The sequence below is a fragment of the Ascaphus truei genome, chromosome 8, assembly GCF_040206685.1.
Source record: "Ascaphus truei isolate aAscTru1 chromosome 8, aAscTru1.hap1, whole genome shotgun sequence".
Taxonomy (NCBI): Eukaryota; Metazoa; Chordata; class Amphibia; order Anura; family Ascaphidae; genus Ascaphus; species Ascaphus truei.
Window position 1 is genome coordinate 45,368,437 of NC_134490.1, and position 27,918 is coordinate 45,396,354.

Sequence of the window (27,918 nt, forward strand, 5' to 3'; positions counted from 1 at the left end):
CCAAAACGTTCCACAACTTGAGCATGTCCGAGGTGAAAGCAGCCCGTTCTCTACACACGAGATTATTTCATGAGTTACTAGTAACAATATATTCCAAGGCTTTCTCTGTACTCATCATAGTATCAGACCAGAACGCCACCCAGTGGTGGCTGTATGTATTGCAGACAATACTTGCTAGCTTTATAAATTAATAATAAAAAAAAAAGTTAAAGCAAAACTATGGTAAAAGTGCCAAGTGTCCTCATGAACATTAATCAGAGCCTCTTATACCTGGTAATCTTCCATAATCCTAGAAATGCAAACAAATGTATTTGTAACAGATTTTAGGATGAGAGAATGTGTCAAAATTCAATGCAGTATTTTTTTGAAAATTTGTGAAAAAAATCTAGACATTCTCAAATGCTTAAAAAATATATTTCCCATTTGTTTTTCAAGTTTCGAATATTTTCCCATGTTTGATTTTGTGTAAATTATTGAATATTCTAAAATGTTCAAATATCTTCAATTTGTAAATGTAAAAAAATTGTGACTTTAACTAAAACAAATTTGCAATGATCAGAAAAAAGGGCCATATTTGCTGCAAAAAAAGAAAAATAACACGAAGGAATTTCTATTATCTCCGAGTCCCTTCATGACATTGCACACCAATGGGGAGTTGCCTCTTCCTACTTCAGGATAGGACCAGCCTTCCAAGTTAAAAAAACCCCTGAAACCCTAGCACCGTAGTTATACATCTAACCAAGCGGCATAGGCATCCAAACAAACTATTACGTCAAAGAGCAAACAAATTCTTCTTGACATTTCCCTTAATTCCTCTCTGGGACGAGATACTGCACTCCCATGGAGAGACTCAGAGAAAGAAAAATAAAGGTAAATACATCTTCTCTTTTCTCCATCGTTCCCCATGACAGTGCACACAAATGGGCATGTCTCTGCCTAAGCAGTCCCCCTAACTAGGGTGGGAGCCATCCGGAAACGGTTGCATATAGAACCTCTCTCTGAAATGTAGCCTCACTGCAGGAATTTCCAATGTATAGTACCTTATGGATGTATTTTGTTATGCCCATGTTTCTGCTTTGCACATTTCTTCAGAAAAGGCTTGTGCTCTGTTAGGCCATAAAGTTGCCTTGGCTCTTGTGGAATGCACCTTGATTTTAAAAAGCCACTCCAATTGTTTTGCCTTGTAAACTTCTTCAATACAAAGCTTAATTCTTAATTCTTGCTATCGTAAATACTGAGGCAGCATGAGTTCTCCGCTTACCAAAGAAAAGGAGAAATCATTTATGTGATGCTCTGTAATTCTCTGTATGTTAACATAATGGGATAATGTAATCACATCCAGACAGTGAATCTCTCATTTTTCCCTTTCCGATTGTGCCTTAATTTTGTTCCAATTATTTCTTCATTTATATGAATGGACGATACCACTTTTGGACGAAATTGTGATACTGTGCGCATGACAATGTTATCCTCGTGTATTCTGAAAAATGGAGCTCTGAAAGATAAATCTTGAAGCTTACCAATTCTTCTGGCCAAGGTACTGGCCGTAAGAAACATAGTTTTCAAAGTCATCCAAGTACTTATACATGTAGTAGCAGGTCAAAAGGAACATTAACCAAATGCTTCCAGGACGGTATTCAGATCCCAAGCTGGAACAAAAGGTCATATATTCTGGACCCTCAATTTTTTCAACCGCCTTCATGAAGCATTTGACGCCCTTCTGAATTGCAAGTGGTGTTTCAAAGAATATATACCTAGTGTCAATACTTGGATCCTAAGGGTGTTCATACAAGACCCTTATTATATCCTTTTTGCAAGAAATCCAGGATATTATGGATCTGGACCGCTGCTGGATCTAATGATTGGGAGCCACACCATTTAAGAAAAGTAGATCATACCCTGTAGTAAATTATTGATGATTGTTTTCTGGTGCATATTAAAGGTTTTAATAAATAACCTTCTAAAAAAAAAAAAAAACTTGTTCTTTCTAAATGCCGCCTCTCGTTCTCCAGGCCGTCAAAATCAACTGAGCCACGTTGGGATGTTTGATTTGTCCCTCTAAGTAGGGTCTATCAACATCTTGACAATCTGTACATTTCTGGTGGGTTGACATGATTGAGACATGCAGGTATGCATCCTTTAGATCGACTGCTGCCAATATGTCCTGTGGCTGAAGTATATGGACTACTGATCTCACTGACTACATTTGGAATGGTTTAACCCTCAGAAATTGATTGATTACCAGGCCGAAACCCACCATGGCTTTGGAAACCATGAATAGGTTCGAATATACCCTCTTCTTTTGTTGTCTCAGAACCTTCTGGATTTCTTGCTGCTGGCACATCATCTGGATAGACTTTCATAAAGCTAATTGTTTGTATTTGCATCTGCAGAAATTCGATACCCAGAACAGGTTCTCTCTTGGAACTCTTGTTACTACCTCTAGAAACCAGGAGTCCGATGTCATCTTGGCTCATGCATCTCTGAACACAGATATTCTTCCTCCTATATGAGATATTGTCAGGGACAGGGTCTGCCGTATTTCAGAAGGAACACAATGGGGTATGCTACACACCAAATTGAGAAAAATCATATACAGTTTACCGGTGCTGCTGCTGGTTCAAGGAGTACCTGTCAGGATTATTCCAAGGCAAAACTCAGGGGAAAAAAAAGGTGATCCAACGCTCTACGGATTTGATATCAAGCTAATTTATTAGGGCCACACCTGGTGTGGCCCTAATAAATTAGCTTGATATCAAATCCGTAGAGCGTTGTATTTCAGAAGGAAGGCTTCGGAAACATCTTGGTTGACTCCTTCCACGCCCATGGGTTTTACCGGCTAGCTGAAACTCAAATCTGTGATAGCTCTTGCAGGCCAGGCAGAGGCCGTCTTTTCTCTTGCAGCATGAAAAACAATAAATGGTGTCAAGTTGTCACCTGAAAAAGAAAAAAACAACAACTTGTTTTACGAAGATGCATCTGCAGCCCAGGTTTTTAGTCAGATCCTCTGGATGACCCGGATGGGGCTGTATCTGGACGAAAGTCGTACGGCATCAAATAAGGCATCTGATATGAAATCTATTGCTTCATTTATAGGGTTAAAATCTTTCAGGATCCTTTGACTTTAATTCCTGCTTCGAGCTGTCCTTCCATTACTGATATCCAAATGTTCATGGTTCTAGACATGTAGGTCATCGTAATTATCAGTTTGTAAGCTGCTCCAAAACAGAGCTGGAGCTTCATCAGAAGTAATATTCTTTATACAATCAGGACGTGTTTTCTTGGAAAAATTACGAGGCAATTTCCCATCACAAAGAGCACAAACTGCAGAGCAGAGCTTTGTTCTAGCTACAGATTTTCTGAGTTTAGTAGTTAGAACTTCAGAAACTCCATACGCTATCCCAAGGGAGCGCAAACCTTTGAAGCTGCACCCCCCTGTCGTTCCTCCGCAGGGTTCCTAAGCTCGCACCCCATCCCTTACCTTGATGCAGCAATAAATGACGCCGCGAGGTCATGTGACGTCACGTGACCCCGCGGCATCAAATAACGCCGCGGGGTCATGTGACCCGCAGCGCAATTCGACACGTGTGATGTCACATGGCCCCGTTGCCAAGGACACGAGCGACGTCGGCAGAGTCAAGGTAAGTATGGCATTGCAGAGGCCTCATGCGATCCCCCGGCATTTAATTTAAATGTGTGGAGGAAGAGCGTGGGACCTCTGCAAACGCCCGCGCCCCCCCCCCAGAAATATCTCCTGTCCCCCCCGGGAGGGTGTGCCCCCCACTTTGCGCACCGCGGCTCTATCTTGTGCTCAGGGGAGACCCAGGAGCAGAAGTAATACAGCTTGTGAAAGTAGCTGCAGGTACACACTATACTCCCATCATCTGGAGGGAAAGTCATCCTGTGCCTGAAAACCATCTGATCAAAAGCTTGGCCTGATCCTGGGTCTGCAAATGGCTGATGTCCTGGCTAATCCAGCCCCCGAGGGGGTAGCCTGTTGCCATGCCCCCAATATATAGTTTGTTTGCCCTGCACATGCTCGCAAGCTACTTTCAGGCGCAGAACCACATTTCCAGTTTGGCCTAACTAGACTTCAAACTGCATCCTACGGTTCGCTTGGTGGCCCTTATGGAAGAATACGCTGCAATCAGTAAACAGCGGCAGGTCTAGGCATGGCAGCGTTTCTCCAGCTAGCAACTGCAAGCAGTGAGGCTCTAGGAACAGGCCCGTAAGGTGGCTGTGTGAGCCGCCTGAAAAAGATCATCCATTAGGGATCGGAGAGGGAGCCCCCCTGAGGCAGAGAGGACCGGAAATAACGAAGGTGCTAGGGTCTGAGGTCTTTATGTTGGAAGGATGATCCTACTCCAAAAGCAGGAAGCACCCACTCCCATTTGTGTGTACGGTCATGAAGGACGATGGAGAAATTAAAATGTTGGCAAAGAATTCTCCGATCTGTTTAGACCCAGTTTTGCATAATGTTCTGCACACCTCACTAAAAGGCTATTTAACAGTCTCCCAGCTACAAAACTAGGCAAAAATACTGCATCAGATATGTTAATAAAATGTAATTGCTTTTAATGGGAAACATTCTTCTTGATAAAGTACGTGCAATTGTTTTCTCGTCGTTTTTGCAGCCGTGAGACTTTTGACTAATTATCCCGTAAGTGTTATTGGGCGTGTGACAAACAAACTCTTCAAACACAAATGCGGTGTATATGCATCAAAAACGTTTATTGATGTGCTCATTACTCACAGAGTTATAACGGAGAGATATTGTGTTATAACAAGTCCCGCTGTGTTATAATAGGGAGAATTCAGCATATAAAATATATATATGGCAGTGATTGTGGTGAGACAGACCTGAGACAGAGGGACGAGAGCTCGAAAGTGCCATTAAGACAAACAAGGGACACAGGAGAACTGGCTTTGGAGTTGGAGAATCTTATTCCAATCTCATGTCAACGACTTGTGACATTCGACAAGTCACTTTATTTCACTGAAAGAAAGTAAACTATTTGGGATGGAATCTTATTCTGCATCCACAACCCCGCTCATAATACAGCACTACTGTAGATAAAAACAATTTATGACAAATAAAAAAAGGTTAATAAGACAATAAAAAGTTGAAGACAGGGGCAAGGCAGATAATCAAATGGCTTTTAACATGCAGCATAAGAGACAGATATAGGTCTTAGTTTTCTGCAAAAATAAAGTATTTTTTTCATTGTAAAAAGTAACCTACATATAAAAGAAAGAGACCGTGTGAACACTGAGAGGAAAGAGATGGCTCTTGGTCAGGGCAGTACTCGCAGTGGGTCACTCTGGGTACGGGACTCCTGGGAACAGGTAGAGGTTTCGACAAAGAGTGCTGCAATATTCAGACATCTCTTTGCAGCGATGGAATTCAGTGCCGGGAGCAAATCCCTCCCGATCTTTAATGAGAGCATTCACCTATGGGAGAGACCGCAGTGAGAGACATGGCTAGAAAATAAAAGTAGCGCCAATTTTGGTCACTCTAAGGGAATAGTAGAACACCCCCCAAAGTCCGTATTGGGCTGTTGCGGTCAGAACTTGCATTATTGATGCGTTGCTTGCCCTTGGAAGACAGAGATGGGAATGAGTAACACCATGACTGTCAGGATATGTATTACTAGAGTGTTACAGGGGTATTGTGAGATTGCCCAAGTCAGAGTTAGAGCACCGCTATATCTACGAGACGAGCACAACCTGTCAGAGACAGATGTCAGTGGCCAGTGTGTAGTGTTGAAGTGTTACTGTATTTCAGGGTATGGGCTGACACTGCCAATCTAAACCTGCATTGCTGAACCCTCATGAATCAAGACTTAAGCAATGTGGGCCATATTTACTAAGCAGTCTTCTGACATAGGACACCTTCCTGCGCTGGAAGACAGGTCTGGACAGACCATTCAAGTCAAGAGACTGTAAGAAGTCTTCCAGCACCAGAAGGTGCCTTATAAGATTGCTTAGTAAATATGGGCCTGTATCCCAAGCTCTACCAGCCTCATCACAGTATGTTGCTGCCAGAATGTCACCAGGGAATTATTCTTCCTTCATGGAATTATCAAATGTTGCATTGGGGATTTTTGCTTGTCCTTCTCTGGAACAATGGAGTTGTAGGAATAGTTTCTCAGTGAGCAATTAACTAAACACTGAAGGCAATGACCTTGCCTTATTTCAACCTAAACTATTTTTATTACATTTGCAATTCTACATTGTTTGAAATTATAGGCTAAAGCTGTTAAATTCCGAGCATTATTGAAACCCCTGCTCTCTGATTGGATAGTGTCCGAAATTTTAATCAATCATTAATGGCCCAGAATTTTTGGCACGATGAAGTATTTCAGTCAATCAGCTTTCAGTTCTCATTCACAAAGAGTGAGATCAGCTCTCAGACAGGGGAGGTGATTGGACAGGAGTAAGCAGTGTGGCACTGACTCCTCCCCCACCCTGCCTGCAGAGAGCTCCGCACAGGAGAGTGGGGGGGGGGGGAAGGTTTGTGTGTCTGCTGTGGGTTTTAAGGGGGCCAGCAGTGTTTTATTGGTGTGTGTGTCTTCTGTTGATGTGTGTTTTGTGGGTGTAGATGGGGCAGCAGAGTGTTTTGTTGGTTTGTATCTGCTGTGTGTGTGTATGTGTTTTTGGGGTGTAGACAGGGGGTCTGCAGTGTGTATGTTGTGGGTGGAGGAGGGGTGCAGACTGTTTTGTTGGTGTGTGTCTGCAGTGTGTGGGTTTAAAGGGGGGCTGCAGTGGGTGTAGAGACCCCCTCCCTACACCCACTGCAGCCCCCTTTGTAAACCCACACACCAACAAAACAGTCTGCACCCCTCCTCCACCCACAAAACACACAGTGAAACTGCAGCTGGTGTGTGTTTTGTGAATGTAGAGGTGGCAGAGTCTGTTTTGTTGGTTTGTGTGTCTGTAGTGTGTGTTTTGTGGGTGCAGAGGGGGAGCTGCAGTGTGTCTTCAGTGGGTGTTTTGGGGGTCGAGGAGGGGTGCAGAGTGTTTAGTGCGTGTGTGCGTGTGCCTGCAATGTGTGGATTTACAGGGGGGCTGCAGTGGGTGTAGAGAGGGGGCTACTGGTGTGTTTTGTGGACGAGGGAACCAGTAGGTGCAAAAATGGAAAAAGGCTTTATTTAGAACAAAGGTACGGGGTATTCGTGACAGAGAGGTCCTCCAAAATGTGCATGTAAATCCTACAGCCTTAAAATTGCAAAGCCAGTACAACCAACCTCACACTAATGACAGCCATTAAGGTTGGAACATGTCTGTGTGGTTTCTCTGGCTTTGCATCGGATTCCCACGCTGTGCTTAAAAGCTGTGTTAACAGCGAGCATAAGCTTACAAGGGTTCTATGTAACAATGAATTTCAGGCAAAAGGTGACATGTGTGCTCATTTGCATGTCATTTCCCAGAATCCCTTGCTGCAGCGGAAGCACTGTATGCTAGGTGATAATGGTGAAAGGCAGGGTTGCAGACCTGCCTAAGACATGTGAATGTGCTCACAAGTGATCTTTTTGTTTCAGAGAAATATATAGATATAGATGGCTATAGAGAGGGAGAGAGATATTATATAGCTATGTAGAAAGGTGTGTATGTACAGTTTCCTTTTAATAGACTTGCCGTAAAAGCAAAAGAATGTAGACAATCATGCTGATAAAAATCAATATGACTACAAGTATGTCCATCTTTTTTATATGAAAAATGTAAAAAAAAACAACTAAATAAGCCTACAATAGTAATAATCCCCTCAGAACAGGGAATTACTGGCCAATAATGTCCTGCCTGGGTTAAAGTCCCTCGGCTTCGCCTTGGCCCTTCAACTCTTTCAGTCAGGGCATTATTGGCCAGTAATGCCCTATTCTTCAGGGATTATTACTCAAGTATGAAGAGTTTGCCATAAGGGCATGAGCGTAAAAGCATAGATATTTCTCACCTTCACTAACATGTCAGCCACATGCGTGTCCTTGGCATGTTGAGAGAAGATGGACGTAAGAGCCTGTACAAACCACGACCCACGTTTTGTGTTGCGTAGAGCGACTGTGTCTGAGAGAAAAAGAGAGACAGGAACATCATGCCTTATTGAGTGAACTGAACAAGAAAAATATTGCCAAAAACAGTACAACTAAATTACTAGATCTGTAAAATAATCACTTCTATTTGCAAAACACACAGGACAAAACTCCACAGACAATGGGCAAAACTTGTACTGAATTGGAAAAACAAATTCAGGCACATAAGGTTGTAAAGAGGGTTAGCAGAGCTACGGAAAGCCCTTCAGGTGAGGAGAGTACGCCGAGTGCAGAGAGCAGACAGTAATATTGAAGAGACGGCTCTCACCTTTCAGACATGCATAGGAGCAGATCATATCCGACTGTGTTGGCAGTTTCACCCTCGGATCCTCTCTCCCAGCATCACTCTCTTCACATCCCGGGGAGGCCGTCTGTTCTCTGCCATCTTGCTGATCAACTCCCCTGTCTGCCTTCTCTGTGACACCCAGACACACATTGTGACACAAAGTGATGGGAAGAAGTTTCATTTTAAACAAAGCCAAAATGTTATGGCAATGTGCTAAATAAATGCCTTTTTTAAAGTGATCTTGTTATTATCTCAACAGCTTAAAATCTTTAGATCACCTAACACTTTATTTTTTTTATAATCGTGTAATAAAATGTTACTTAAAATATGGCAAATAAAGAACGTGCTGCTCCAGATATAGCAAATTCAGCTTTCATTTGCCTACCCTGCTGAATGACTGACACAGGCGCAGAGCATTATGCCTAGTTCTAACCTCGGGGACAGATTTAATTTCAGTTTTAGTTGCATATCAAATGAAAAACAACGTTTTCAAGTGTGAATTCAGAGACTGTCAGAATAAGCCAAATATCCTTTACGATTCAGCCACTGTAAGATACAGAGACAGAGCAGCAGAGACACAAAGTAAGAGACAGGTGTACAGGTGCAGGACACTCACCGCCCCGGCAAGCCTGAATAAAAAACATCTTGGGTTTGTTCTGTAGCTGTGGGCAGTGAGCGTTATCCAGCATTGTAAACACGTCCTGCAGCTAACACATAGAAACATCACTAATATTATTAAATGTTATAAGCGCACGTCCTGATACACACAGGCACCACCAGCACCACCTCGGCACACAGAGCACCGAAACACTGTCAGGAGTGGCCAACTTCAGCCCTCAAGGACCACAAACAAGTATGGTTTTAAGGATATTCCTGCTTCAGCACAGGTGGGAAAGTCAACGACTGAGACACCTGTACTGAAGCAGGGATATTCTGAAAACCAGACCAGTTGGTGGCCCTTCAGGACTGGAATTGCCCACCCTTACACTGTGTAATTGGGGAAAACAGGCATCTTTACAGCTTGACCTTTGTGTTACCTGTACTAGTTCGCCATCAACACCGTACACAGCACCATCTACCCCGTGAGAGAGAATCGATACAACACAGGAATCCAGCAGCGTGTGATCAGACAGCTTGGAGAACTTGTCTAGCTCATCATGCATCTCCTGCCATAGGAGAACAAAGACTGTGAGTAACTACATTACGGACAACAGAAGAGGTAACCTATACAGAGGTTTGTAATGCAAAACAGATTTGAGAGGAACACTGCTCAGCAGAACTTTTCTAGAGGCAGGGCATAAAATACCGATCCAGGAAAAGGCAATAAAAACTAATCATAATCACAACCCAAAATGGGGTTCTTGCTGCCCAGGAGATACTGCTAAATTAACTATACTTCTAAGCAAAGACAACAGCGGGAATAGAACACAACTGAGCAGGTTTGTGGGATCAGTTTACCAGAGAAACACACAAGATCAATAAAGAATATAACTGCTACCCTCTGGTACACATACTATTTTATTTATTTATAAAATGAGATATTATGAGAGAGAGAAAAAAAGAGAAAGCGCGCAGCCCATAGCCTCCTTTGACAAAGTCAGTGTGTCTGACGAAACGCGTCAGGAACACAGCGACAGCGATACGTCATCATTGTGGGGCGGCTGGTTTGTGACGAGCTTCCTCCCCTGCTGCATGGAGCTCCAGTGTTGGTTCGGATGAGAACCTATCTGGTAGGAAGAGACTGACTACTCAGGACTTCCGCATTGATTGCTATCACCTCACCCACGAGGTCTGAACTTTTGGGCAAGCAGCTTACAGCGTTCGTTACATCTTTGCTGTGGAGGTCATATCTTGCTGTTCATCTGGTGGTGATATTCAAATGCCTTATTTTTATTTTTGTTTGTGAGTGAGCTTGTTTCCCTCTCCTTTATACTTTTATTACATTTATACGCTTTTTACGCTATGGGCTGTGCGCTCTCTCTTTTTGTTTTTTAGATTCCTTTGGATGTGGTTCTCCCATATGAAAGCTGCCATATACCCATTTCAAGCATAACTATTGGACTGGACACATTTTTCAAGGAGTGGATTAGTATCTGTTTCATATATCCATTTATTTGTTGTTTTTTCTTTCTACCACATTAAGACTGATATAGTTTTATCATACTTTACAATTGTCCTCTTATCTCTTGGCGCTACTGTGTTTTTTGATATATATATATATATATTATATATATATATATATATATATATATTTGAAAGAACAAAAATTGTAGCGCCAGAGTAGAACTGCAAGTGTATTATAACCTAATAAGTGACTAAAGTGTATGAAGTTGATTATGTGATTATAGTGCTAAAATAAAATAAAGATAAAATAAAAATTAATAATAAAAATGGAAATACATTAATATATCAATTAGCTAAATATTGAAACACAAAAAAAAAACTTAATATAAAAAAAGTGCAAAAGTGCAAAAAAGGAAAGATAAAGTCCAACCAGTCCTTTAAATGTTAGTCCATGAATTTAGGTAAATGATGCTGACAAAGGGGTTCTCCGGCTGCTCTCACATGGGATAAACCACATCCAGGAATATCTACAAACAGAAAAAAAAAGAGAGCGCACGCCCCATAGCATAACACTGTGTATTTAATATGAAAAAGGGGAAGGGAAGGGGGGGGGGGAGGAATCACACTCACAAGAATAAAATGGTTAAAAGGCAATTTGTGATTATATCACCACCATCCGGTTCTGTGCTGCAGAATTTCGTCTTTGTAGGCTCCCTCAGGGCTGCCTGTGGAAGTCACAGCTCGCCGGATTCCTGGGGTGCCGTTTGCCGTCTGAATTCTGTCCAAGAACTTAGCTCTCCACTCCGAATGGCCGCCGTATGGATCCCACGCTGGATGTGGCCTCGTGCGCGTGCGCAGCGTCGTAGTGACGTAATCGCGCTATCAGAGTCCCTGACGAGTTTCGTCACCGCTGGGCGACTTTCTCAAAGGGCTGATAGTGAACGGAATGAAGTCCTGCGCATTTATAGCCAGTCCGTCACTTAGCAACCCACAATAGGATAATTGTTTAACCCATGATGCGCTGGTAAAGCTGGGCGTAACTATGTATGCTGCACACTCATAGAATACATGAATGAAGGACTGACTGGCTGAATGGCAGATCATGGATAAAATATAAACACATATTGTAGGAAGGATCTACAAAAACATTATACACATATATTTAACACAATGGATACTCAAATTAATTACTGATATTATGTAAAATCATTTAAGAATGATTCAAATTGATGATCTGAACCAATGGATAAAATAGAAAAGTAAAATTAAAATTAAGATAATTAACCCCTGTTGTATATCAATTATTATATAAAGGATTACACAGAAGATTATTTTAAAATAAAATTAAAAACATAAAATACACAGGGGTAGCAATGCATTGAGATCCAATAATATTATGTTAAATAAATTTTATTATTTACGAAACGCGTCAGGGACTCTGATAGCGCGATTACGTCACTACGACGCTGCGCACGCGCACGAGGCCACATCCAGCGTGGGATCCATACGGCGGCCATTCGGAGTGGAGAGCTAAGTTCTTGGACAGAATTCAGACGGCAAACGGCACCCCAGGAATCCGGCGAGCTGTGATTTCCACAGGCAGCCCTGAGGGAGCCTACAAAGACGAAATTCTGCAGCACAGAACCGGATGGTGGTGATATAATCACAAATTGCCTTTTAACCATTTTATTCTTGTGAGTGTGATTCCTTCCCCCCCCCCTTCCCTTCCCCTTTTCCATATTAAATACACAGTGTTATGCTATGGGGCGTGCGCTCTCTCTTTTTTTCTATTTATATTTATATATATATATATATATATATATATATATATATATATATATAAATCATGAACAGTTTAACATATTTTAACTTCCAGGCGTGTCTGAAACAGTTACAGACCAGATTAAAATGTGAGACAGTTTTAGATTTGAAAGAACTTAGACTGGTGGCGGCTTTGAGAGTCTCGAGTAGATTGTTCCCGGTGTAAGTTATACAGTAAGAGGAGAAGCGGCCGGATACTTTGTTGAATCTTGGGACCGTGAGCAATCGCTTGCAGTCAGATCTCAGATAAATGCTGCGAGTGGTAGGGGTGAGGAGATTGTTTAGATAGACGGGTAGCTTGTCCAGAAAGTATTTGAAGGCAGGAAAGATGAACTTTGCGCCTAGACTCAAGTGATGACCATTCTAGTTCTTTGAGCATTTCGCAGTGATGTGCGTTGTAGTTACATTGGAGGACAAAGCGGCATATTGAATTGTATATGGTGTCTAGTTTGCTAAGGTGAGTTTGAGGTCCTGTACCTTTTACTATGTCCCCATAGTCTATAATTGACATTAGCATCTGCTGTGCAATACACTTTCTGACCGGAAGCGGGCTTAATGAGGATTTGTTCTTATAAAGTACACATAGTTTGGCATAGTTTTTGGATGTCTGGGTATTAATGTGCAACCCAAATGTTAAATAGGAGTCAAACCATTTGCCCAAATATTTAACACTAGTAACCGGGGCTAGGGTGGTATTAGAGTTGGTTCTGATCTGTAACGCAGTCACTGGTAGCTTTCGAAATTTAGCCTTGGTCCCAAATACCATTGTTAATAGTCTTGTCCGTACTTAAAAATAGTTTGTTTTGGGAAATCCAATTTTCAAGTCTCAAAATCAGATTGAAGTATGTGTTCAAGGTCAGAGAGGCGAGGGCTGTGTTCTTATAGGATTGTGTCATCTGCATGCATGTGTATTGAGGCTTCCTTACAAGCTCTGGGAAGATCATACATGAAGACTGAGAAGAGTGTGGGCCCCAGAACAGAGCCTTGTGGGACACTGCAGGTGATATCCAAGGAGTTGGAGTTAAAGCCCGAGATAGACACATGTTGGGTTCTACCTGATGGGTAGAAATGAAAACAGTTTAAAAGCGTGTTCCCCTATTCCACAGCACTCAAGTTTGTTTAACAAGATAACATGATCAGCCTTATCAAAATCATTTGTAAAATATAGGAATATTGCACCAGTAAGTTGGCCCAGTTCCATTCCACACTGGATCTCATTGTAAACTTATAGGAGGGTAATTACTATAGTGTGTTTGGGGCTAAAGCCAGGTTGGAATTGGCTAGTAAAATTTGTCTTGGTATAGTAATTGCTTAATTGGGAGTGAACACATTTTTTCCATGACTTTGGAAAGAATTGAGAGAAGAGAGATTGGCCTGTAGTTTGAGACTGTTTTTGTCCCCACTTTTGAAGATTGGGACAACTCTGGCAGTTTTCCAGGTTTTAGTAGGTCAGGTCCACATTGGCTGCTTAGTTTTAATGAGGAGCGCTTGTGTAATCTCCTCTCCAGATACTTGGACAAATTGAAAATTGTGGGCAGTGTTGGAAGAGGGTGGGGCTATGGGGGTTCTCCCAAATTGAGCTTCATGTTTGTAGTTCGGATTGCATTTTGTTAAGACGTTAGTAGCACATCCAACAAAGTATTCATTTAATGCATTTACAATTTCAGTGGAATTTGTCAGAGTAATATCCTCCTCAATGATATTGCATGGTTGTTGATGGCTAGAAGGCTGGAATATATTATTGATGAGCTTCCAGAAGTTCGCTGAATTTGATGTATTCTGGTGAAGATTGTCAGAGTAATATTCGGCTTTTGTGTATCTTGTTTGCTTTGTGCATGTATTCCGCAGGCATCTGTAGTTATTAAGAGCCATGGTAGTGCCAGTTACGTTATAGCTTTTCCACAAGGCATCCCTAAAATGGTAGAGCGTTATAAGGTCGGTTGTAACCCACGGAAGGTGGGCCCCCGTACTCTTATTCTGTGTAGTGGAGCACGAGTATCAGAGAGTTTTAAAAACTGGAAATAATTGAGCGCAGAATTGGGGTTAGGTATTAAGTCGATTCTGTACAAAGGGCAGTTGGTAAGATCAGCCAGAAACTGCTGCGGGATAAAGTTTCTAAATATTCTAGTGAGTAGAACTTTTAGGGCTTGGTTGGGGTGATAAGATTTTCCTTACACTCTACACTATTGCATGGTCACTGAAAATGTCAGGTAGGATACCAGAGGATTGGATTCTGGAGGGACTAGAGAAGAGAATCCAGTCTAGCAAGGAATGGTTGTGAGATATCAGGTTTGTCTGTGTGGGTTGGGAAATTAGTTGGGTTAGGTTAAGTGACTTGAGTTGTACCTGGATTTTGTGGTTTTTAGGGTCAAGCCAATTGTAGTTGAAATCCCCAAGAACAGCTCACTTCTCGCCTAGAGGAAAGTGAGCCAAGAAACTGGGTGATATCAGTCAGGGATTGTAGTGGGGCGTTAGGGGGCAGTACATGCCAGCAATTAGAACAGGCTTAGAAAAGGGGAGGCAAATTTTACCAACTAGGATTTCAAAAGATGGTGGGCTTGGGGGGCAATTTAGCAGCGTAAATTGTAAGGTGTCTTCAATATAAAATAACACCCCTCCTCCTCTCGTTTACCTATCTTTCCTGGATATTGAGTATCCCTGAATGGCGATATTTGCATCGCGAGTTTTAGGGGTTAGCCATGTTTCTGTAAGAACGATGGCTTTGGGTTTATGCATAAGGCATCATGCACTTAGTTCATCCAGTTTGAGCAACAGGCTCCGGATATTTATATGGGCGACAAGATTGTCCTTTTTGGAATTTGTATTGGATTGAGAGAGTAACATTTCCATAAGGTCACAATAAAAGAACAGAGTTGAGATAAGTAGCAGGTAACTTTACACTTTACATGAAGCTGTTGTAAGACAAGTTAGTGTGTACAGATGTGTTCCTCCCAAACCTGGTTCTACTACCTCCTTCCACATTACTGTTGCAAGTACCATCATACACCCAGTAGCACAAGCACTTTGCCTATCGGTCACACTCTACTCCTCTCACATTCTCCTCTCACATTCAAAAGGTAGCTAAAAGCGGTCGTTTTTTTTCCTCCACAATATTACAAAGATATACGCCCTTTCCTCTGTTGCTCGACTGCTAAAACTCTGACACAGACCCTCATTCTCTCCCGTCTCGGTTACTGTAACCTCCTGCTGTCCGGCCTTCCTGCCTCTCACCTGTCTCCCCTACAATTCATCTTAAATGCTGCTGCCAGAATCACTCTACTCTTTCCTAAACCTGTCTCAACGTCTCCCATGCTGAAATCCCTCTCCTGGTCTCCTACCAAATCCCGAATCACACACTCAATTCTCCCCCTCACTTTTTAAGCTTTACATGGTTCTGCTCCTCCTTACATCTTAGCCCTAATTTCTCACTATACACCATACAGACTCTTGCGTTCTGCTCAAGGATGTTATCTCAGCTCCATGGCTGATACTTTACACTTCATACATAAAACTTGGCCCCTTGTAGACACACTTGCCAGAACGCTCTCCTACTGTCTCTGTACGTTCGTCCTACCAACCAATTAGATTGTAAACTCTTCGGAGCAGGGACTCCTTTTCCTAAATGTTACTTTTATGTCTGAAGCACTTCTTCCCTGTGTTTTATTTGTAGTATTTATTTATATGATTGTAACGTGTATTACTGCTGTGAAGCGCTATGTACATTAATGGTGCTATACAGATGTCGTGGCCGTTATCCAAACATTTCACGGAGCCGTTTTCGTGAACTCTGCTGTATTCCACGCGGCATTTACTCATTCTTCCGTGAACGCGCACCAGCACTAGTAAACAGGCGTCTTAACGTGGGAAAGTTTGAAGAAATCATACAGCATGACCCTGGTATGCCCAGGAATACAAATCGTGAAACGTGCGGATAACGTCCGCTGCATATGTATAAATAAAAACATGCATACATTTTACTCACCACTGAAAGTGTGCTTCATTTGCAATGCTAGTGTCTGTTCGGGCATTGCAGAGGGATTTGGGGGATAGGAGAAGTTGTGTGCAGTCAAGTGTTGGGAGAAGCTGCAGTAGATAAAGTGTACAGGCTAACAAGCGTGGGATAATAGTGTTTTCTGATGAGTTCACCATTTGCTGCCTTGTGTAGAAGAGTTTGTAGCAGGATCCTGTTCCCAGTTCAACTCTAATCTAACTACATATTCACTTAAAGATTGTCACTTTAAGATGCAATGCTGAAACCCTGCAATGCTTCCCTTAACTGCTTTCAAATGTATACAGTCACATGATCTCCCCCCAATAAACTACCTGTTACAAGCTAGACAATTAACAGAACACAATTAACAAATCAAGTTTGCTAATCTAAGCATACCAGAGATCACCAATACAGACAGTGTGGGGTGATTCTTGTATACAGGGGGTTACCTAGGATTCAATGGGTTAAACATTCCTGTGGGTTAAGAGACACGTATGGCTATCAGTAGGATTACCCGAGCAGTGAGGTTATCCCGAACGACGACTCGATAGCCCAACTGGGAAAAAAGCTGCTTTAAGGAAACAGAATCCACGTCCCCTCCGGAGCGGAAGTCCAGCTCTGGTGCAGAGAAATAGATGTTACTGATGACCAGGGCGACACCGCGTGGGCGAGAATGCATCCTGTAGGCCTGAGAGAGAAGGAAAGGTGGATACCAACCTCTGCACAGACATACACAACCTGTCCTCAATATAAACAGCAACCACTAACAGCAGGAGGGGACTATAATGGAGGGGCTGTGGCCTTAAGCACAAGGAACCATCCTAGCATACATGGCCAAATGTACTTAGACGCAAGACATCCTAATTACTTAAATTGCCCATATAGTGCCTTATGGAAGGGGTGCGCGGCGGTTACAGAGGTCCCGCGCTCTTCCCCAAGGCATTTAAATTAAATGCCGGGACCGCGCGAGGCCTCTGTAACTAACTTACCTTTGCTTCCAGCAACGCAGCATCAAATGACCCCGCGGCGTCATTTGACGCAGGAGCCAAGGTAAGGGGGGAGGCGCTGGGGGGCAGCATGCAGGGAGGCGCAGGGGGGAAAGTTTGCGCACCCCTGCCTTATGGGATAGCATAAATATGTTCCAAAATGTTCCCGAGAGCTCATATTCTGTGTCAGATATAGGAATTATGCTTGAAAAGTACAATCTCACGTAGCCCGACAAAAACAACCTTTTGTAAAAAGAACACTTTGCCCCATAACATGGCGCACACTCCCGGCAGAGGCCACGTGCACACTCCCGGCAGAGAAGGCCACGTGCACACTCCCGGCAGAGAAGGCCACGTGCACACTCCCGGCAGAGAAGTAGGAACTGTAATACTAGAGTGAACGTGCCCAAGAAGAGCACTGCACAGACACACTGCACACTAAGCAGCCTCTGCTATGCCTGGGGGACTGTGTGCATTAGCGCTCAATAATGTCACAGATGAGATAAGGGGTGAAGAGACAGGGAGACTATTAGACAGAGGAAATAAAGACAGGGTGACAACCTGTCTTTGTGCTGACAAATGAGAGAAACTTACACACAGGGAAAAACCATAAGAGAGAAAGAGAGAGATTTACTGACCTGTTTCTGGTGAGAAAGGTAAAAATCCACACTGCACATTGGCACTGTGACCGGGCCGTCACCATCATCAATACATTGCTCGCAGGACTCTGAGACAGGCAGAAGAGAGACGTTACTGAGTGACTGCTGCAGAGAAAGATATGATCAGAAAACTGCCCCCCCTATACTCACACACAGACAGGAGAAATAACAGGAGGAGAGATACCTTGTGCTTTTCTATGGGATTGAGAGCGAATGGAGACGTCACTAAGAGATCGCCTCCTCACTGTTAGAGTATTCTATTTATATTATGTATTATAAAGTGCTTCACAATTATACTATAGTGTGCAGTACGCGGCACATAGGATTGCTACAGACACAGTCCCTGCCCAGATCTTACAATCTATGTGTTTGTTGCCTGAGGTACAGCAAGATTAAGTGACCTGACCAAGGTCACATGGAGCGGAGACCGGGAACCAGGTTCCCCTGATTCAAACTGGTAATCGTTATTAGAGTCAGTGTCTGTACTCAGTGAGCCGCTCTCACTCCATGGTGGCATTTAATAAACATTACCAGGAGACTGCTTTTAGTGTACTGAAGGCAGAGAGTCGGAAGATACTGGAGCAATGAGACTGCTTTTAGTGTACTGAAGGAAGTGAGTCGGGAGATACTGGAGCAATGAGACTGCTTTTAGTGTGCTGAAGGCAGAGTCTCGGGAGATACAGGTACATGGAGCAATGAGACTGCTTTTAGTGTGCTGAAGGAAGAGAGTCGGGAGATACAGGTACATGGAGCAATGAGACTGCTTTTATAGTGTGCTGAAGGAAGAGAGTTGGGAGATACAGGTACATGGAGCAATGAGACTGCTTTTATAGTGTACTGAAGGAAGAGAGTCAGGAGATACATGGAGCAATGAGACTGCTTTTAGTGTGCTGAAGGAAGTGAGTCGGGAGATACTGGAGCAATGAGACTGCTTTTAGTGTGCTGAAGGCAGAGTCTCGGGAGATACAGGTACATGGAGCAATGAGACTGCTTTTAGTGTGCTGAAGGAAGAGAGTCGGGAGATACAGGTACATGGAGCAATGAGACTGCTTTTATAGTGTGCTGAAGGAAGAGAGTTGGGAGATACAGGTACATGGAGCAATGAGACTGCTTTTATAGTGTACTGAAGGAAGAGAGTCAGGAGATACATGGAGCAATGAGACTGCTTTTAGTGTGCTGAAGGAAGAGAGTCGGGAGATACAGGTACATGGAGCAATGAGACTGCTTTTAGTGTGCTGAAGGAAGAGAGTCGGGAGATACAGGTACATGGAGCAATGAGACTGCTTTTAGTGTGCTGAAGGAAGAGAGTCGGGAGATACAGGTACATGGAGCAATGAGACTGCTTTTAGTGTGCTGAAGGAAGAGAGTCGGGAGATACAGGTACATGGAGCAATGAGACTGCTTTTATAGTGTGCTGAAGGAAGAGAGTCGGGAGATACAGGTACATGGAGCAATGAGACTGCTTTTATAGTGTGCTGAAGGAAGAGAGTCGGGAGATACAGGTACATGGAGCAATGGGACTGCAGTTACACAACACCTGTTGAATATTGGCCAACCAAAACCACAATTTAATAAAATAAACGTTCCCACAATTCAGAAATAGAAAGAGGACAATGTAACCAATTGTATAAAGAAATAAACAGATCTATAGTTTGTTGTAGAAATAAGCAGAGATTTTAACACATTAACTCCTAAAATAGACAGATTAACTGCACACAATGCGAGACATGATGCAGGACAGTAAATCTACATTCACTTGCAGTCATATCTATATCCTCAATGTATTTACTCCGAGTTTCTGGGTTCCACTTTCTATCTCTCAACAAGGAGCCTCATATCATCGCTCATTTCCCCTTTCCCGGTGAGAGGATTTCTGCTGAAATATTGACCTGTTTCAGTATATTTTGTTTCACTATTTTCCACACCAAACCTGGCGTTGCCTTTATATAGAGCAAATATAACCCCAACGTAAGCTCTCACCTTTCCAGAGCTGCATCTTGGGAGCGGTCTCTGGCACAGAAAGTGGCCATTTCTTCTTCTGTGGTGGAGAAAAGCCACAGACAGTATTAGAAAACAACGAACAAGAGAGACGGGAGTTGGCCACTCCTGTATTAACAAGTATGTTCTCTGTAAATGAAAGGACTATCATTGACAGCTTCAGTGCTGGAAGAGGTTGCTTTAAATCTTCACGTAGTATTATACCCAATTACATACATGTTCAAGTACTAATTTGCTATCATTAATACCTTGCTGGTGTTTTCATTCGAAGCTGTAAGGATATACTACAACAGGGGGGCGCAAACTTTTTTCCCTGCGCCCCCCTGCCGGCTGTCCCCTCACTCCCGCGCCCCCCTCCCAACCCCAACTTACCCGCGCTCCGGCGTAATGACGCCACGTTGCCATAGCAACGTGACGTCACATGACCTCGCAGCGTCATTTTGACGCCGCGTTGCCATGGCGACACAGGGAGGAAGCCGCCGGAGCCACGGTAAGTTAGGTTTACAGAGGCCCTGCAGCTCCCCCGGCACTTAATTTAAGTGCCTTCGGGAAGCGCGCGGGGCCTCTGTAAACCGCGCGCCCCCCGTCGGCAGTGTCGCGCCCCCCCTGGGGGTCGCGCCCCACAGTTTGCGCACCGCTGTACTACAATATATTAGTGTTCTCCGCTCCATTTCCCCTCTGCCGTTCTATTTGTGCCCATGGGAACCTTGCAAATTACTTTTAAGAACATACTTTTTTATCTTTTGGATTATTTAATATCACTTTATTTGGATTGAATGAATATTGTTAATTTTTACTGCCACAGCTAAATTCTCTTGCACATAATTTTCTGCTTTATACGATCACAATTGTCTTTATAACAAACTCTTTTCTTTTTTAGACAATAAACCAATACCTGTGACAGGTTTAAGTGGTTACATTTGGATGACTGCTACCATTTTATTAAGAAGATTAGCCATCTACAAATAGTGTGCAATATGTATTTAAAGTTAATTTTAAATCACGGCAAACTGAAACAAGGTTTGCCATCCTATATCTACTCACTTTATTGCGTGCGAATGTGTGCAAGCAAAGCTCTCTCCGCTTCCCCTAACTCGCCCTCTGCAAGGGGAAGGGTGGGCTAAGGGGAGAGAAAACCCCCTTTCTCTATTCAAAGTGGGACATGAAAAGTAATACTTTATTTATTTCCAAAAAACAAACAGAAAAGAACGTGTGATTTAAACATTAAGTTAATGAAGCAAATGCCATGGTGTTTACAAAATGTTTCTTTTGTTAACCAAGTGGGATTGCCCCTTTAACTCAGGTTTACTACACAGTGTTTTAAAAGGTACAATCCCATATTGCCAGCCAAAAAAATAACCTTTGGTAAACAATGTAACAATCTAATTGGCATCCTTCAACTAATCAAACAGCGCTAAAAGCAAATAGTTGTCTTATTTTGTTTCTCTAGAAATTAGTTACAAATTGCAGTTCTTAGGGGCCCCTAAATTGCATGTGTTGGTCAATCCCGTTTATTCTTTGCCCACCCTGTCTTTAGAGAGGGTGTTATAGGGGGGCTTTGAGTGTGCAATCTCGTTAAACACAGTGACACCAGACAGAAGGGAGCAGCCAGAGGAAAACGAACCTCGCCCAAGTCTCATCTCCGTGTTTACAGACTATTTTTTAAAATACTTATAGGCGTCACATTTGTGTGAATAACAGGAGGAATACCCCAGATGTAACTGCTTTAACATGTCAGTGTCATGAATACATTCTGTTCCTAGGAGGGATTGCCCCTTTAAGTAATTAACTAATCCTCACATTTTTTGTGACCTCCTCCAGTCGCTTGGCCAAGTGCTCCTGTCCCGTTACACACAGCGCATTGCAGAATACGGAGAACGCCTGCGGACCACGCTTAGGGAGAAGAGAAAGCAATTCGATGTTCTGCTTAAAACTGCCACACCGTGCCTGAAAGACAGATAAGCAGATAATGAGAAAGGACAAAGAGAAGGGTAACGGGAATACATGTTATTTCCCTATCAAAGTCCCACAGCTACAAAATGGGACTTGTTTTCTTGTGCTTTACATGCTCCCAGGTTGCTCTCACCGTGACTCTCTCTTGCATAATGGGGGTCAGTATATTATGAGACACAAGATGTTCCAGTAACTCCTCCAGCACCATCTCCTCTGCTAGAATCACACGCAGCTTAATCAAAGCATCTTTGTGGCAACTCTGCATGCCCCCCAACATCCTGTGAGATAAAGATATGTATGAGACCAAGCAACATGTACTCAGGAGCGTCTGTAATGTGTGTGCGAGACCCAGCAGGAGATGTCCTTTACCCTTCAATGGTTGGAATAGTCCTTCCCCCCACCCCCAAGCTGAATATCCATAAAGACAACATCAGGACATTGGCTGCTTACAATTTACTGGATTCGGGGTTACCAGACACTTACCATGCATAAAAAACAAAAGATGCATCAGTGAGTGTGATACGCCTCGTGTTCTATTATTTTAATAAAGCAGTATTGTACTATGGAAGCTTTTATGTTTTGATTTAAAAAAAAAAGTCTCATCACCACAAGCCGACACACCTACACGATTATGTAGAGCGAACACCACAGAAAGATACGAAGGCTTAAATATAAAGAAGCTAAATGCAAGTACAATTCTCAGCACGTGAATGCTATTTACCAACCTGCCTGACAATATTACAGTATTGTTATTTCTCTCTCTACTTTAGTTTTCCCCTCTCCCTGCTTTCCCATCATTCACCTGGATCACCTCTCTTCACACTATTAATATTTTATTAAAGTTTTCATAAATTTTGTTGGGAGTACAAAAAAAAAAAAAAAAAGGCTAAGGCCTGGGACCCGCTGCGCTCGTTGGCGCGGGCGGCAATGTAGCGAGTTCCCCACCAGCAGGGGAATCCTCGCGAGCCGGTCCCCCCTGGCGGCACAGCTGACTACACGCTGTGGCGCGTCTGCCGCTAGGAGACACAAGAGAATGGTGTTTCCTAGCTTTGACGCGTCACGTGGTGTGGCTGTGAGCCAATGGGGAGGGGAGGCTGCGGGAGGAGGAGAGGCTTCGGGGAGCGGGGAGGAGTGTGGAGTGAAAGCAGCGTGCGTGCCTGTCTCTGTCTCTGTGTGTGTGTGTGTGTGTGTGTGTGTGTGTGTGTGTGTGTGTGTGTGTGTGAGTGCGTGCGTGCCTGTCTGTGTGTGTATGTGTGTGCCTGAGTGCGTGCGTGTGTGTGTATGAGTGCGTGAGTGCCTGTGTGTGTGTGTGTGTGTGTGTGTGTGTGTGTGTGTGTGGTGTGTGTGTGTGTGTGTCTGAGTGCGTGCGTGCCTGTCTGTGTATGTGTGTGCCTGAGTGCGTGCGTGCGTGTGTGTATGTGTGTGTGTGTATGTATGAGTGCCTGCGTGTGTGTGTTTTTTTTACTTACCTGCAGCCCGTGGCAGCCCGTGGAGGGAGGGGGGGGAAGAGTAGCGGGTCCCTCCGCTCAAGCCACGCCCCCCCCCCCCCTCCCTGTCAATCCTCCCACTCCCGCCCACCTCCCGCTCCGGCCCCCCACGTCATGGCCACGCCCCCTCACGTCATGGCCGCACCCCCCCCCGACCCGTTTGGCCACGCCCCCCCGCTACTACTGAAGTTTCCTGTAGACCGCAGATCGCAGTACAGCGAGTTGCACGCGCCGCCGGCAAGCAAGCCAGCCGTGCGGACGCGTGCAACGGGACCTAGCCTAAGGCTGCGGTCACGCTGCCGCTGAGCGCGCTCATGCTTGAGAGCGGTGACGTCACCACCTCTCCAAGCATGAGCGCTCGGCTGTCCTTCACAAATTCGAGAGCAGGGGGGGCGTGGCGTTTAAGGGAGGGGGCGTGGCGTGTCTCTCTCCCTCCCCTCTCTCATCTCATCTGATACTGTCTCTCTCTCCCCAGTCTGTGTCTCTCTCCCCATTGGTTATTGAAGGGTCATGTGACACTGCTCAGCACTTGGAAATCAAATTTCCTTGTCTCTCCAAGCGCCGAGCTTTGGAGAGCGTACGTGCACATGCGTCGCGTGAGAGTACATATAGAGTTTCATTGAAATGAAAGCCCCAAGCGCGCTCAGCGGTAGCATGGCCGCAGCCTTAGGTGATACATAAGTACATAATGATGAAATAATTTATATAAAAGGAGTGGGGAAGGCTTTTGAGAAATGGGCTTGGGCAGCAGTGCGCAAACTGGGGGGGCAGGAGAATTTCTAGGGGGCGCGCAGGCGGTTACAGAGGCCCTGCGCTCTTCCCCACAGCATTTAAATTAAATGCCGGGGAAGGCGAGAGGCCTCTATAACTCACTTACCTGCTCTCTGCCGGGTCTTCGGCGACGTGTCGCCATGGCAACTTGCATCAAATGACGTGGCGAGGTCACGTAACATGACGTCACATAACCGCGATGTCATTTGACGCAGAGTCACTGGAGAGAGGGGGGGCGCGAACGCTGCGGCTCCTGGGCAGGGGGGCGCAGCTCAATAAGTTTGCACGCCCCTGGCTTAGGGGATAAGGCTTACTTTTTTACTCAGGTGAGGAGAAGCTTGTGGGGAGCGCAGGTTTCACCATATATATATAAGGAAGAAAATATAAAATAGTGTGGTATATCTAAACAAACACAGCAATTTAAACAGGAATTATGATTGGGAACTCACATTCTCCCAGTGGTAATACAGCATTGAATAGCAATAGATGTAGTAAGGAGACTCAGCAATGTGCAGGGGGATCTTGCTTGTATACACTCCCTGATGTCAGCAGGACAAACCCTCAATGGAATGAAAAAAAGACAACTCTAGTGCAACATTGTATGTTCACTATTAGTATATTCAAAAAGGCAATTATTATTGCACTTACATGAGCAACATGTGCTTAGACACGTAACAATTGATGCGCAGCATAGGTGTACACCATCCACCCCCCTCCCGAGGTCGCGTCACTTCCGGTTTCGTGATCGATCACAGAATGGGTTCACACGGGTTCTGGGGCATTCGGGGCACATTTCTGGACTGCTGCTGGTTCACTCAACGCGTTTCGCTGGCGTGGCAGCGTTGAGTGAACCAGCAGCAGTCCAGAAGTGTGCCCCGAATGCCCCAGAACCCGTGTGAACCCATTCTGTGATCGATCACGAAACCGGAAGGGACGCGACGGGCCAAACCGGAAGTGACGCGACCTCGGGAGGGGGGTGGATGGTGTACACATATGCTGCGCATCAATTGTTACGTGTCTAAGCACATGTTGCTCATGTAAGTGCAATAATAATTGCCTTTTTGAATATACTAATAGTGAACATACAATGTTGCACTAGAGTTGTCTTTTTTTCATTCCATTGAGGGTTTGTCCTGCTGACATCAGGGAGTGTTTACAAGCAAGATCCCCCTGCACATCACTGAGTCTCCTTACTACATCTATTGCTATTCAATGCTGTATTACCACTGGGAGAATGTGAGTTCCCAATCATAATTCCTGTTTAAATTGCTGTGTTTGTTTAGATATACCACACTATTTTATATTTTCTTCCGTGTGTGTGTGTGTGTGTGTGTGTGTGTGTGTGTGTGTGTGTGTGTGTGTGTGTGTGTGTGTGTGTGTGTGTGTGTGTGTGTGTGTGTGTGTGTGTGTGTGTGTGTGTGTATATATATATATATATATAGTGAAACCTGCGCTCCCCACAAGCTTCTCCCCACCATCCAAGACAGGAGAAATTGGATCTTCTCCCAAGAGGGTTGAGCTGCGAAGTTTGCCATTCTTATTATTATTATTTTTAGATTTGAGCACTTTGGATTATTGATATTTATCACATTATCTTTATTTATATATTTCACCTTCACAAGTAGCGCCTCACATTTTTTGTTCTACACTTACTTTTTTACTCAGCCTGGAGACCGAAACATTGGATGAATAAAACGCAACTCCTTAAACACTATTTTGGGGTGCTGCTCTATTCGCTTCATTTCTAGTGAACAGGGGGTCACATTTCAATGAATTGGATGAGTAAGGCTACGTCCACAGCAGGGGAAGCCGCGCTGAGCCCCTGCATCCTCAATGAGGATGTCTTTAGAGGGGGCTCACGCGAGTGTCCGCAGGCGTGCTGAGGCGTTGGGATTTTCAGCCGACAGCAGAGCCGGTTTCTCAGCGCGCTGTCGGCTGAAAACCTCCAATCACAGCAAAGAAGCGTCAACGTCACGGCGCCTTGACGTCGGCACCGTGACGTTGACGTCAGTGCGTCGCGGGCTATTGGCCCAGTGACGTCACTTCCCCGCCCCTTCCACCCGATCGCGCGCACTGGCTCGCCTGCCAGTCCATGGGATCGCTCCTGACCGGGCAGGCGAGCCTCAGCGCGGAGGAGCGCGGGCTGAGGCTCTATGGACGCAGCCAAAGACAGAGAAGTCGAACGGAGGCGACAGACAGGGCGAGCGCAGGCGACAGACAGGGCGAGCGCAGGCGACAGACAGGGCGAGCGCAGGCGACAGACAGGGCGAGCGCAGGCGACAGACAGGGCGAGCGCAGGCGACAGCGAGTGACCTGAGTAACAAGCTACTGTACTCCATGCTAAACATAGCTCCTATGTTTAAATAAATACAACCAAAGCAAATGCTTCTTTAATTTATTGTGATCCACACACCTGGCAGAGAATAGTGTCCCACAGTAGCGCAACATTTGACGTCACGCCATGCAGTGACATCACACTCACCTGCCGAGGAGAGATGCTTCCGAGGTAGACACCGCCCACTCAAAAACCACGCCCACCCGACGTTTAGCGCGTGAGAAAGGGGGAGGAGCAGCTATGCAGTTGGCGGGGTGAAGCCCTGGCACAGAGGTGCCCCCCCCGTACCGCGGGAGCCCTCCTCACCCGGCCCGGCCGCTGGAAGCGGGACACCAGATATAACCGAGCCCCCTCTACGCTTTCGCTGAGGCGCATGCGCACAGGAGCCCTGAGACATAGCCAATGGTGAGTGCAGGCACCTCCAGGCCACACCCACTCCACCTTCCCTAGAGCCCAGACAAAGACCTTGCTTGGTGTTGCCCCGCCCCATCCTCGAGGATAAACACGTCACGGACAAGTTTCGCGGGCTTTGTTCTGATTGGTCAGTTGTGTCCTCGTGTTAGCCTCCCTCAGCAGGTTGTCATGGTTATCCAAGTGGCGCAGAGCGACTTGTGACAGGAACCGCAGCCTTGTGTGTGTCCGCCTGCCCTCTCCCCCCTCCACAGAAGCCTGCTCTCACTGAGCTTGTGGTACAGCAACAAAAAAGATGGAGGCACACGGGTATAGATGCAAAAATGTGCTGACGTTCACTTCATTCACAGACAGAAAGTTTCTGTGGCGGCGACGACACTATCCGAGGAAGGGGCCGTGTCCCTGAAACGTTAATGTCTGAGCATGAAGTGAACTTCTATTTACATTACAACTAGGTGCCATGAAATAAACCAGTATGAATATTGTATCATTAGCCACAAATATGGTTGCAAGGTGGCTCCTCTCCACGCTGTTTCCTCCTCTCCTTGACCCCACACTCATGACCACCTCCTCCTGACTATGGCTGCATTACCCAGCCCGGATCCTGCCTGGCCCCCGTAGCAGCAGCCCTGCTATCTCCCCGGTCAGCGAAATCCTGCCGCCTTGATTTCAGCTCCAGAGAACCCCTGCCCCTGGAGATACATCTGAAGTTGGCACAGAAAATGTTTAGTTAAAGGGCTAATAGGGAGCTGCGATGTTACCCTTGCAGCTTCCGATTGGCCCACCTGCCACGAGACCTTTAAACAGAGAGATACCGGCATCACTTTCTGATAGCATGTTCTTGTATAGCGCTGTTAGTTTTACTTAGCGCTTTACAGAGACATTTTGTCGGGCACAGGTCCCTACCCCGCCGAGCTTACAATCTATGTTTTTGGTGCCTGAGCCACAGGGAGATAAAGTGACTTGCCCAAGGCCACAAGGAGCCAACACCGTGAATTGAACCAGCTTCCCTTCCCCTACTTTAAACTCAGTCTTTTCTCACTGAGCCACTCCTCATGAAGTAAGCACG

The 27,918-nt window shown here is 44.8% G+C and overlaps 1 protein-coding gene across 1 annotated transcript; it reads right to left on the bottom strand.

The window, feature by feature from the left end:
- Nucleotides 1–4,705: 4,705 nt before the first annotated feature.
- On the bottom strand, nt 4,706–26,829 carry CASP2 (caspase 2). The gene is made up of 11 exons (XM_075611808.1): nt 26,586–26,829; nt 21,979–22,123; nt 21,693–21,839; nt 19,875–19,932; nt 17,874–17,962; nt 16,764–16,937; nt 9,411–9,539; nt 8,990–9,080; nt 8,356–8,502; nt 7,952–8,061; nt 4,706–5,451 (listed from the first exon to the last, which is right to left on the bottom strand). The coding sequence occupies exons 2-11, from the start codon at nt 22,120–22,122 to the stop codon at nt 5,317–5,319; spliced, it is 1,224 nt and encodes a 407-aa protein (XP_075467923.1). The 5' UTR covers nt 22,123; nt 26,586–26,829; the 3' UTR covers nt 4,706–5,316.
- Nucleotides 26,830–27,918: the final 1,089 nt, after the last annotated feature.

Excerpts from the sequence above, each read along its gene's own strand:
- CASP2 (XM_075611808.1), bottom strand. The coding sequence starts at position 22,122 with ATGTTGGGGGGCATGCAGAGTTGCCACAAAGATGCTTTGATTAAGCTG. Across the intron at positions 9,540-16,763 it reads GGGATAACCTCACTGCTCGG|GAGATGCATGATGAGCTAGA; the intron begins GTAATCCTACTG and ends CTCCTATGGCAG. Across the intron at positions 8,062-8,355 it reads CTCCTATGCATGTCTGAAAG|ACACAGTCGCTCTACGCAAC; the intron begins GTGAGAGCCGTC and ends TTTTTCTCTCAG.